This window comes from Aphelocoma coerulescens, chromosome 1, assembly GCF_041296385.1.
Source record: "Aphelocoma coerulescens isolate FSJ_1873_10779 chromosome 1, UR_Acoe_1.0, whole genome shotgun sequence".
NCBI classification, from domain to species: Eukaryota; Metazoa; Chordata; class Aves; order Passeriformes; family Corvidae; genus Aphelocoma; species Aphelocoma coerulescens.
Genome location: NC_091013.1, coordinates 14,776,533 through 14,789,348, shown reverse-complemented (window position 1 = coordinate 14,789,348; position 12,816 = coordinate 14,776,533). Strand labels below are relative to the sequence as shown.

Genomic DNA, 12,816 nt, shown 5'->3' with positions numbered 1-12,816 from the left:
ATTTAGAAAGGTAGGCAGAGAGGCCATATGCTCATTTCCCTGTTGTGGAGTGTTTGTAGGAGGCAAACAGTGTCACTGAACTTGATGTAGCATTTCTGCTCGGAGACATAAAGGTATTCGTGGTTCCATAAAAGTTGTGATTGAGACAGCTGTTTTAAGGGATTTCTGGATTTGTTAGTGGGACTGTGGTTATGTCTGTATTGCATGTTGCACTGTATTTATATCTGAGCTTGGCTTATTTAGGTAGCTGAGATGTCCTTGCACTTGCAATGGGCAGTATAAAAATACCCTAAACTGAGGTCTTGGCATCTTCTAGACTGTCTGAGCCAGCAGAGATAGTTAGCACTGTATGTGTTAGGAACTCTTTACTTTTCAACCTGTGCTAACAGTGTCAGATGCACTTCCCTGCCAGCAAGAGTCAAGTGAATTTAACACTGGAAAGAGGTGAAGTCTAATTTTTTTTTTATCATTATTATTACCATTTTTTTAAATTGAGGGAATCAGGGAACACAACTACTGAACATTGATCAAGCTATAATTTTGCTTTACTTCCACATTTGGTTAGTGAACTCTCTTCCTGCTCATGGGGTGCTGGTGAAGGGATAGGCTGGCAGAAGGACCAAGCTGTCTCTTCTCACAAAAATACCCAGCAAAACTCACCAGTGGTGATTAGAGCTGCTCCTTGTCAGCATGTGAAGAAAAGAGCTACAATTCCTCACTCACACTGTCATGTGAAGCCACAGAAAAGTAATTAGCAGGTAAGATGTCTTTTAATAGCTCCCACCACCTTTAGTTCAAACACCTGCTGACAAGCTGTTACTCTGTGTAGCTTAGCTTCATCAAGTTCTTGTTTTATGATTGTCAGAAGAGACTCCATTAGAGCCATTTCTGTTGGAGAGGGGTATCTCTGAAGTGGCCTCTTGTGGAGGAAGCGGATGCCTAGACTTATGTCACTTCTCGTAATCTCTACAAGCATGCAGAGATTTCTTTGTGCTTCTTTCAGTGACTGTGAATATATTTTGGCTAATGAAAGCACAACTCGTGTTAGTGCTGTCTAAATGCAGACTAGGGGAAAACAAAGAACTGTCTGCTTTGCCTGCAATTATCTTCTTACAGTGCTTGAAAATAAACGCAGTGCATTTCTAAGAAAACCATATTGTTAATAGTATATTATCGAATATAATGTATGATTAAACTTGGCAGTTTTTATTTAAGCAAGCTTTTTTCCAGTATTAGAACACACAGCTCTGGTCGCTTTTAGTGTGGGCCAGAAATATTAGTGATAAACAAAGTGGGGATTTTGTTAGCTTGGCTGCTGTTTTAGCATCCTTCTACTTAAATGCTTCGATAAACACAGCTGCCCAAAAATAGATTTTGCCTGAAATTTATCTCTGTATTTTCCATCTCTGTCTTTATCTGTATCATATTGCAGGTGGAGGCTTTACCAAAGTCAGTGCTATCCTCATGTGAGGCTGAATTTACATGTGGTTTAGGCTCAGTGTTTTATGTTAAAACACACACACACAGATACACATTTGATGAAAATGTGTGAAAATAGGCTTTGAATCTGTTAACACTGCCTCTTCCTTCTCTCATATCTGGTGGTGAAAAAAGGCATCTGAAAAAGAATGTGGCTGTAGGTGGCCATCACTTAGATATTAAGAGGAAGCCACTAAGCTTTTATAGCTGATTTTCTAAAGAAGCATATACATAAATGCAGCCTTTTTTTCTTGTAGAAAAATTTTTGAGTGTTGTTTTGCTTGGTCTGCAGTGTTAAATATTGCAGATTTTGTTTTCTTCTGATGCTTTACTTTCTGGTACTACTTCAGGTTTGTATGCTGCCTGCCAGGGCTTCCTCTGGGGTGGGCGTGGAATGCCTGCACAGACTGGGGACCAGTGCCTGCCTGTCCAAGTAGATGAGGTACAGACAAGGTGACAAAGAGGAGACAGCAAAAGAGGGGGAGTTGAAAAGATGTGGGGTTGTTGAGGACTGTTGGGATCCAGCCTGGTCCTCAATGTGGTCTCCCCTGGCTGCGAGCCCTGTGTGGGGCATGGCTTGTGTGGCAAGAAGGTGCCTAGGCTTGTAGGGCACCTTGCCCACTGCCCCCCCCCTCCTGCCTTAGTTTTATATTTGGATAATCAGACTCAGCTCCTTAGGAACAGCCTGCTGAATTGTGAAATTCAGTGTTTCAGTGCATGGGAAAGAAGGCAGCCCTGTGAGAAGGCCGGTGGCCAGCCTGCGGTCATACCCCCCACCTCTGGGGGTGTGAGTGCCATGTTGTTGTGCCTCGCTTGTGGTGGGGCTTTGCTTTGGCTGATCTTTAAGACATTTTCGGTGATTTATCATTCATCCAGAATATCTTTCATTTGTTTCTTCCCCCATTAATTTTGCCAAAATGAGCTAGATGGTCAAGAAGCAGGATGAAGTAAGAACAAACCTGCTAATCTTTGTCAAACTTACTCCTACCTACTCCTCAATCCCCATTGTGCTCCCTCAGCCAGACCAACCACACAAAACTGCAGGGAAAAACCAGATATATTTTTATCTGATGTTTATCTCTTTACTTTGGACTGATTTAATAAGTTATTAGTTATGAGCCATTTAGCTGCATAATAAAGTATGTTTTACTTTTCAATCCCAAGTAATTGTTTTCATCTTGTAATTTTTTATTTATAACCTAATACTATCTGTTGTGTAATTGCTCTTGAATATTTACATGATGGAAAAGTCACTGCCCAAACATACATTTTATCTAATTGGGGACTGAATGGGGTGGCAGAATACAGCATCTGTGTAGTTGAGAATCGTGCCTGCAGAGCCTTCCTTCCCAAGGTAGGGATGTTCACAGAAGTTCCAGTAATGGTTTGTAAAGCGCTACCTTAGTGTATGGTTAGTGTCCCCTTAAGCTGAGCTCCAAAGTGCATTCTCTGCTGTGGAAGGATGGTTGTTGTCTTAGTGGCTCCCTCACAAAGTGTGCTCAGTTTACAAGCACACAGAGCTGGCTGGGAGATGGCAGACGAGCCGTGTGCTGTAGTCTCTCCGTCATGAGCCCCCATTGGCGTGGGAGTGGGTGTTGTGGGAGGGCTGGGGGCTCACTGGGACTGGCTTCAGTATAATGTTCCTGCAGTCCCTGTGTAGTTAAAGAGGATTAAATTCATTTAGGAGATGGTTTAGATTAGGAGCATGACAACTGCTGTAAATAATCACCACCTCGCACCCTGCCCCCGCAATTCCTATAGAAAAACGGATAAGGTAAATAAGCTTCAGCCGTCCTAGGTTAGCATTGGTGGGTGTATCTCTTCCCCCATCTCTCCTTGTGGACAAATCAGCATGGGAGCAAACCAGGGGCATGGGAGGAAAGCTGGGGAGGACATGGACTGTCATTAAGAATTAGATTTTTCTGTGTGCATCTGAGGGGCTTTGTGCATTCTACTTCATCGATTTTGGTAGGAAATGGTTCGCATTCTGTAATGAGCAGCCCCTTCCATTGTCAACTGAACAAGTTGCCAGCACCCCATGCTATCACCCTTTGATGTGGCTGAAGTGAGAACTTCCAAAATTCCATAATTCTCTTAGAGGAGTACTAAGCTCAAGTCTGCAATTGATTATTCCTTTGGAACGGCAAAATAAGTCCTTTTTGTATCTATCACTCTTTGTGTGTGTCAGGAAAACAAATCTATTATAGAAATAACAAATTGCTGATGGTACTATATTATATTGTAATTGAGCATTAAATCAGAACATTTTCTAGTGGTGTTTTGGTAACATTTTTACTTTTGAAGGATTTCCAAGTACTATTTGTTAATATTTCGGCATAATTATTTCTGTCTCTGCTGCACAGCTAAGGACCTTAATTTAAGAGATTGACTCTTAAATGGAAACAAAGTTTAAAACTTGACTTTAAATGAGCAACATAGAGGTTGAGCAGGGCAGCACTGTGTTCTCTGGTCTGTGATTGTGGTGGTCCTTCACTGCTAAAAAGAAGTATGCTAATTCACTTACTTAGATCTCTGAAGCCAACAAAACCAATTTAGTATCACACCATGTCCATGCTGCATACTTCTGCTACTTGCAAGCCCTCATGCTGGCAATGTGTCTTAGGAATTATTGTGAGTATGGACATGGGGTACTGGTCACTAACCCATCAGGGTTACAGAGAGAACCCTCTGATCAAGGCCAGGTTGGATGGGGCTCTGAGCTCTAGTGAAAGTGTCTCTGCATGTGGCAGGGGTGTTGGAATTAGAGAATCTTGAAGGTCCCTTCCAGTCCACACCATTCTGTGATTCTGGTGATGTGCTGATGGTTTGAAAAACAGTTTTCCAGACTAGGTTTTTTCTTCATTTTGAGATGTTTTTTCTCAGTACACTTAGAACAAGCTAAAGGATCACTCATAATTTTGCTCTTTTTCTGTTCTGTTTTTATGTGCTTCAGAAACAGAACATGCTGTACATTTAAAAACTGAGTGGGTGTATTTCTACCTTAATTATTAGGAATGGTTAAGTTCTGAAGTAGAAGAGCAGTCTTGCTGTTCTTAGTTCTTCCTGTTCATCTGTAAAGCTAATTTTATTTTGTTTTCATTTTTTTTTTTCAATATAGAACTATGGTTTGGAAACAGAAAATCTAAAAACCCTTTCTCACAAACTGAATGCATCTGCCAAAAATCTGCAGAACTTCATTACTGGGAGGAGGAGGAGTGGTCACTATGATGGAAGGACCAGTCGCAAATTACCGAATGATTTTCTGACATCAGTAGTGGATCTGATTGGAGCAGCCAAAAGTCTTCTGGCTTGGTTGGACAGGTAAAATCTCCCAAATGTCTCACAGGTAACCAGATCATGGACATGCACAAAGCCCCAGCTTGTTTACGAAATGTATTGTAGACACTGAATGGACGCAGAATTCATTCACATGTTTTGAGGGGATGTTTGTACCAATTCTTCCTTTTTAATGTCAGCCTGCAATTCAGATTAGCTTTTCAGTACAATACCTCCAAATGCACTGTGACCCTACACTATACAGTAAAGCAACAGGATGACATCATTAGGTTATATATGTGTTTTTTTTAATATATAGCAGCACTTTAACCTGCATAAATCAGATTCATTGCTTTGATACTATCAAATTCACAAAACTGATCATACTTTTCATTACATGGGTAATGAAAATATAACTCCAATATAATTCCAGAGTGTGTGTGTATACAAACATGCATGTTGTGGTTCGGGTTTTTTAAATAGCAGTGAAATACTTCTGATACTCTAGAGGTAATAGGAACTGTTCCACACTTTTGCCTCTGTTACCTAGGAAGTATGTGGGACCAGGACTGAAGTGCTCCCCTTTGCTACATTTGTAATGACTTTTTTTCTAATTATAACAAGATTAATGTGCATGTATTTAAGATGATGGTTGAAATTCCTAAAGTGGTTAAAATTAGTCTATCTGTATGTCTTTATATAATACATCACAATGAATTTTCACCAGAGAAAATAAAATGCTTATCTTGATTTAAAGGTATATCTTGTTTTGTGTCCAGCAGCTGAAGTTTTGTTCAGAGTATGATCTTCGTGTAACATTTGAAATCCAGTAGAATTATTTGGTTTTACTGCTGTGTGCTTTGTGTTTCATTTTTCTGAGGAAAGCTGGCTTCTCTCCCATAAATGACTTCCATATGAGTGGTTTAGGTGAGGCCTGAATCTTTTCTATTTCTTAAGCTGGACTGCAAGCGCTTTGTTTTATTCAGGAGGTTGCAGCTACCATTGCTTCTTTTCTACTCCCTTTCTAGCCTTTCCTTAAGTTTCAAACCCAGAGTACCTAAAGTTGACTCCTAAATTTCTCTTTAGATATTTAACATTAGTTGTGTAGAGAAGTAGTGCAATCTCATGGAAAGAGTTTAGTATTGAGACTTGAAAAATTTGAAGTTTATTTTTAGTTCTGTTATTCTGTTCTAACCTGTTATTACTTGGAATACCTCTAGGCTTCACTTTTTCTCCCTGCAAAATCACTTTTGGCAGAGAGCAGCATATCATACTGTACTTTAAAACCAAAAGAACAGTAGAAAAACATGTTCTTTTGCACAGATGGATTAGTTTTTGCCACTTCTTTCTATTTAGAAATAATCTTGTTTGGTTTCTCATTGGAACTGTGGTCATGATTAAAGACTGTTAGTTACTAAGTCAAAGTTCTTTTTGGGTTTTGATTGTGTGTTTTATGGGTTTTTGAGTTTGGTTTGTTTTTTTTTTTAATAGTCTGTTATTCAAAAGTAAATTTCATATATATACACACACATTTTTAACACACGGAAGAACCATGGGTGTTTTTCAACTTAATATGAATTTAGTAATTGAAGTTCAGGAAGCAGGTAGTTTTTAATGCTAGAAAACATCTGCATTTGAGGACTGGTGTGTCACTGTAGTACTGTGCACTGAATGTACTTTTGCATTTAGCTGAAATGAAATGACACCTGATCAGACCCAGGAATTCCAAGAAGTTAAAAATGCGGGCAATTAGGGTGGTATCATGCTTTCAGCAGTGCTGTCTTGTGCCCAAAGAAGGCTTCAGATTTCTAGGAAAGTCCTTTTGAAGATCTAAACGCCTGGTTCTAAGAAATCTTTTCTGAAACACTTTAAGACTTTTTTGATTTATGAGCTCTGGATATTTTGGCAAAGTTTGTTCTTCCTTGTTTGTGAAGACCCCAAATGAGGATGAAGGTAGGCCGATAACTACATTTTTCTCTGGAAGTGGGAACATCTGGAGATCCATATGATTCTGCTTATTGTGTACCTTCTAAGAAGGTATTGGGGCCACTAGGGGGGAGATAGAAAGATTTTAAAAATTGATTACTAAAGGTAAGGAACTTGGATTTAATTTTATTCTGCACACCTGTTGCTATTAAATCTGGACTCCAAATCTTAGTTTTTTGGTTGTTTTCTAGTACCAGTTCTATCTCTGGGTTGTGAGAGGGGAGAGCAAACCATTAGGACAAATGAAGTGGCTATTAGGGTTGTCCTAATAACAATTAGGACAACCCCATTTTAACACCCCTGCTAGGCTGCCCCTGTGCAGTGGTTTTTGAGGTCATGTCTGGTAAAAGCAGCTAGCAGCAGCTCCAGCTTGCAGAGACATGCAGTGATGTGGGTTTTATATGTAGGGGATGGTGACGACTCCATACAGGTTGTGCTTCACTTGTTGCTGTAGTGAATGCTCTGTTTATGATGTTTCTGTCGGACACTTAAAATCTTAAAGGACTTTGTTAGACCTGACACAATTATCTAAAGGAGTGTGAGCGTTGTGATTTGCTGAGTTACTTTCCCTGTAGCTCTTGCAGTGATCCAAGGACATTCTTTGTTCCAGGTCTTTCCTTGGAGCAGTCCTACTTCCAGATGTATGTCAGAAATTGAGTTTTACTGAAAATTAGGGTAGCTTTTATTACCAGGCTTTAAAAGTCTTTTGGTTTAGTTTCATTTACGAGCTAGAAGACAGTAGAGAATTCTATTTTCAAAAGAAGTTGGCTGACGATTTTGAGGAGCATGAAATAACTCTCCAATAAAATCCTATAAGGAAACTGTCATCACACTGATACGTTCTAGTCTAATTTTAACTTCCTGTTACTTTCTTAGCCCACAAAATGTATCTTCTCTTTCAGAAGACTTCATAACTTAATAACCTTTTGTTTTATTCTGTCTCCATAATCTTAAAATTCTTCCAAGTGAATTTCCTTACAAGATTGGTACTTTCTTGAAAAACCATGAGTCTTTTGTGAAACGGTGATGTGTTTCTACTTGACACTTAACGTAGTTCAGACTGATGGAAAACCACACTTTAGGCTATAGCAACAAACTACTTACCTGATGTTCAAAGAAACTTGGCATTGAAATATGTTGTGTGATACTTCTCAGGAATTACAGTCAATCAGGTCTTCTAGACTTCCAGATAAATCACTGGTGTTCTGTTCAGCCTTTACTCCTGTAATTCATGACAGTTGTATTCTTTGGAATAGTAATATATGCCAGCTTTCCTTCTCCTCCTTCTTCTCTGATGTGTCAGGTTCCTGGAAATTCTTCTGCCTTTTATAGGGCTGATACACTCCATCCTGGTGAGGAATTCTTAAAAATGTAAAATTAAATTAGAATTACTGTTTTAAATTCACTACTGTGGGTTTGCAATATGAATGTGTTGCAGTTTTGTGGCATAAAGCTATTCCTAACTTCATAAAAGTACTTTTTTTCTGTGCACTAGTATATCCAGTAGTATCTGCACATTTAATTGGATCGAAATTAGACATATTTATTTCTGTTAATCCTGGGTAAGGTTTTGTTCTTAGAGCACACATTTACAGTCCACCTTAAAAACACTTCGTAAAATGTTGCTTTGTGTGTGGATGTGTTGGTTTTCACTGCCTTTGCAATTTCTGAATTATGTATATGTAATCTATCCATGGCTTTTTTGATCTAAAAGAAACATGAGCACTCCAAGGATTTTGAGAGTCAAGTTACATGTTTTCATCTTAAACAAAATTTTGTTAGGATTTTACCAGGTTACTTGAATCTTCAGTGACACCAGTGAAAACTTCTCAGTTGTTATCCAGAGGCAAGCATAAACTGAAAGGCAATGATACCATAGGGATCCTAGAAAATTCTTCTGAGCCCCAAGTTGGGAGTATTTAGCAGTGCTTATAAGTAGCTTTCTCTCTGGTTAGGGCACAGCCAGGCCTTGTACTGTACTCACAGCTCATTCCTTTTCTGCTAATTTGCTGGTACCTATTGGTTGCAGTACTGAAATTGCGATGAGTCCTGAATGAAGGGTGCTCAGATTCATCCAATACATTTTCTCCCAGATCTTAGCAGACTACCTGACAGGCAGACAGTAGGCAGAAGCTTCTGATCATCTTCAGAAGCTGGCCCAACTTTGAGTATTGAGTTTGTCTCCTAATGAGTCAGAAGCTGCTGCAAAGTGAAGACAGCCTTGGCAGCAAAAGGATTTTACAAATCCTTTAAGCACCCTATTGTTCCCCTTCAAGTCCCACTGTAGTCATATGTTTTTCTTTCATGGGACAGCTGGATTTAACAGGTACAGCTCATTACTATTGTCTTGACTGGGAAGAACTGTAATGCTATTTGTGGAAGAGGGAGGATCCTGAGCAAACTTGAACTGAGGTGACTTTTGGTGGCAGCTTCATGAGCTCTGTCTCTTCGCATTTCTATTTCTCTCCTTACTCTGCCAGCACAAGCTTCTGGTGATGTCATCTTCCACATTGTTCCTGGTTTGATATGTTCTCTTCATTCACCTCCACCACACTTTGGTTGTCTTTGCCAACCAATATCTGTATTTCCAGCAGATTGCACTAAGCAAGAAAGGAACTCTTAGTTGTGCTTCTGGGCTTCTTCTTGCTGTCTACTCTACTGTTTGGGCCATGTTATCTGAAGCAAGGACTCCTTATAGCATATATCTTATGCAGCATCAAAAGAATATTTTGGATCTTGGCAATAGGACTAATATCTGTATAAACTATAAATGCAGACTTAGAGAATAGGAGTGAGGAAGGATTGATTGTTTTTAGGGCTTTGCGTGAGTCCTCATTAAAGAGACATTAAGATAATGTGGTAGTTTCTTTTTCTCTTAAGAATTTAAGAAAATACAGTCAACTTCCCGTGAGATAACGACTACAACATTGTGCGTCTGTTGTTGTGTCACAGATTTTAATGGTTGTGAATTAGGATTTGTCAAGCACCACTGGATTTTTTTGGTGTACTGTTTGACTCAGCCATCTGTGTGGGCAGAGATTCAATATGTCTTTCACAGCAACTCTTCTGTAGCTCTTGTTTTTCACACTAGCACTATCCCCTTTTTGGAAATAAAAAACTTAAACTGCTGCTGCAGATTACACTGCAGTCTAAGTAGGAGGAACAAAGAGATTTTGTGGAGATAGATTTCTGTATTCAGGACTTTCAGTGCTATGGCCAGAGAAAAGCTAGCAGGCTGAAAAATGTGCATGAGTCTGATTAATTTACCACTGCTGTCTGGATACATGAACAAAATGGAACAAGAAGGTGAACAAAAAGCCTAACTGTAAATAGAAATTGTTGGTTATATAAAATACGTGGGTATGACAGAAGTAACAAAATGTAAAATTTCAGAATAAAAGGCCTTTTTGGCAAGTCTAGGTCTGCTTCTAGGGTCATTCACAGCTTGGTGGGGTGTAATCCTGTAACTTCTAAACCCCACGTGGGCAAATTATTTTGGTATGGGCATAAATTGGTACAATTTTGCGAAGCACTTATATCTGTACATAAATCCTATTAAATAAGGGTAAAATCTGTGCCTGAAGTTAAGGACATCTGAATGCTTCAGTGGTTGACAGCAGAACAGGATCTCCAAGCCTTACACCATGGGCTTTTTTTGGTGATGCTTTGATGTGTCAGAGAAGTGCAGCCTGCAATGATGTGAATGCTCTTTGTTTATGACTGAACAATTCTAGGTGTTCAGGTTTAGCACACCCTTTAAGTCTGCATTGTATGAAAGCACTGTTGTAGGAGAACATGTTCCCCAATCCAAAATGGATGGCCCTCTTTTCACCATGGTGACATACTCAATGCATCGATTTTCTTCCGCTGTAGGTGGAATGTGTTCAGCTGGATTTCTTTGCCTCATTGTTTTTGGTGAATGAGCCCTGCTGGGAGTATTTTTGAGTTTTAAGTAAAGAAATGCATTGTTTGTAAGCCCATAACTTCTTTCTTACAAAGTAAGTGTTACTGATTTAGAATCTCCTTTATAAGAGAGTTCATGCAGTCCTGTTAGCTTGTCCTGACAGGGTAAATCTGCTTTGCAAACAAGATGGTGGGAGTAAACAAATGAAAACCCAAGCAGAAAGAAACAAAATACTTCAGCAATTCTTTACTCACCACACAAATATTGCACTATCTGTTAATTGGGTTTTTGTCTTAAACCTTTGAATCTTGTTTCCTTTATGCATTTCCCTTTTTGCTGGTTTGAATGGTATGCCAAACCTGTGAGTAAGTGCTGCCTCAGAATGCTATGGTACTTAACTAGACTGTGCTCCTGGAACAACTGTAAATGTTTAATAGAGCACTCATTTAAAGAATTCCTTTATCCAGTGTGAATTTTACTGCATTCCTCCCTGATTTTACATAAAACAGTTCCATTAGAAATACAAATGAAATGTTTGTTTCATGAAAGCCTAAAACCATGAACCTTAGATGGCTCAGGAACAGTGTATATACAACAGTATTGTGCATTCAGATTTTTATTCGAGATTAATATGTTGCCTTTGAAGACTGAGTTATATTACTGCTTTGTTTGCCTCTCTCTTTGAAAGATTTTGGACTATTATATTTAATCAAAAGGCTCTGAGCATGTTTTCCCTTGTTAGGATGCTAAAATAAGTATGATATTGGTTTTAAAGCCCTCACGATGTCTATTGTTATAAAATATCTCAATATTACAACTAGTGGTGAAATATGATTAATTTTTATTTTGTGTGATGTTTTTACTAGCAGCAGTCTGTATTTGTCCAAATAGCAACTTTTTAAAGTGAAATTGTTATTTCTATGTATCATTTTCCCTTATGTTATATGAAGAAGACAGATGAGGAGACTAAAGTGTATGAGGACAAAAAAGTTGATAGTGTAGAAATACTGAGGATATACACCTCCTTCACAAATTTGTAATTGTTTTTGAAGGATTTTTCTTTATGTGCAATCAGCAGTTGTGAGTATTAATAGCTGTTGAATTGTATTATTTCTTCATTCTGTGAGGGAATTAGCTGTGCTATATTAATGTGGCTGGTTTTTCTACCAGTCCTTCAGGGTGTTTTAATTAATGAATGGTTGATAATATAATTTTTTTTTCATTCTGAAAGATGCTGATACTACTAAAAATGCTTATTCAGGTCTCAATTCATTAAAGTGTACCCACATGCACGAGTGTTGCAGCCTACATTACACGTGTATAAACAAATTCACATATCGGAGTTAGATTATTTATGTCAAACACTGGTTCATAAAAGTGTGAAAAGAACCAGTAGCTCTGTCATGCCTTGTCTTAGGAATACTTTGTCCTATAGATAAGGGTATTGAAGTTGATTGACTTTAATGTTTAAAAAAAAAAGTAAGCACCAATGTTTTTTTCCCTGTGGATGAGGTGTTTTGAAGCTCTTCGTCTTGCCCTGGTGTCTCCTAAGGTAAAGGTTCACAATGTGGATTTGCACAGTGGAAAACTTTAGAGGTTCTCACTTTTCCAGCTGTAGTCATGATCACAGATGTGTATGGACTTAATTATCCTTGAAACGTGTTACCCACTCATTTGTGAAAGTTTGAAAGTGACTAATGGCTTCAAGTGTTGGAAAGGAGAACGATGGGGAAAATGTGGGACTAAAGGCAAAACCACCCTGCATTTGTTCCCGGAAGCATTCATGTGATTGTGTAAGTTTATTTTCCTTAAGGTATCAGGTGTAGAAGGGATAGACAATGAAAAGAGGAAACCAGCAGAGGTTTGGAAGGGGAAATGAGTGGAAAGGGCATGTGGTCAGGTAGACATGCTGTGGAGCTACAAAGGTGTTTTCATGTGGGTGTTGCAAAGAAAATCACAATTTTGAAGGAAGAACAAATGAATTACAAGAGAAACAGTAAAAAAGGTTCCACAAAGAGGGAAGTGTGTATTGGAAATATCTTGGAAATGACTGAGAGAGGTGAGACAATGAGATGCTGAGATCAATGTCACAGCAGGAAGTGGGGGCAATATGTTGCCCCAGTCCAAGCCAGTTCTTTAGTTTTTGTTTAACTTCAAAAGCACTGAATTGG

General features: G+C 38.8%; 1 protein-coding gene across 11 annotated transcripts in view; it reads left to right on the top strand.

Annotated features, from left to right (window-relative positions):
* Positions 1-12,816, top strand: part of CNKSR2 (connector enhancer of kinase suppressor of Ras 2) — a 207,474-nt gene that overhangs the window by 44,021 nt on the left and 150,637 nt on the right. For all 11 annotated transcript variants that reach the window (XM_069000455.1, XM_069000273.1, XM_069000076.1 and 8 more), the window contains exon 3: positions 4,598-4,800. In XM_069000455.1, coding sequence (XP_068856556.1) covers positions 4,598-4,800 — 203 coding nt within the window. The remainder of the gene's footprint in view (positions 1-4,597; positions 4,801-12,816) is intronic.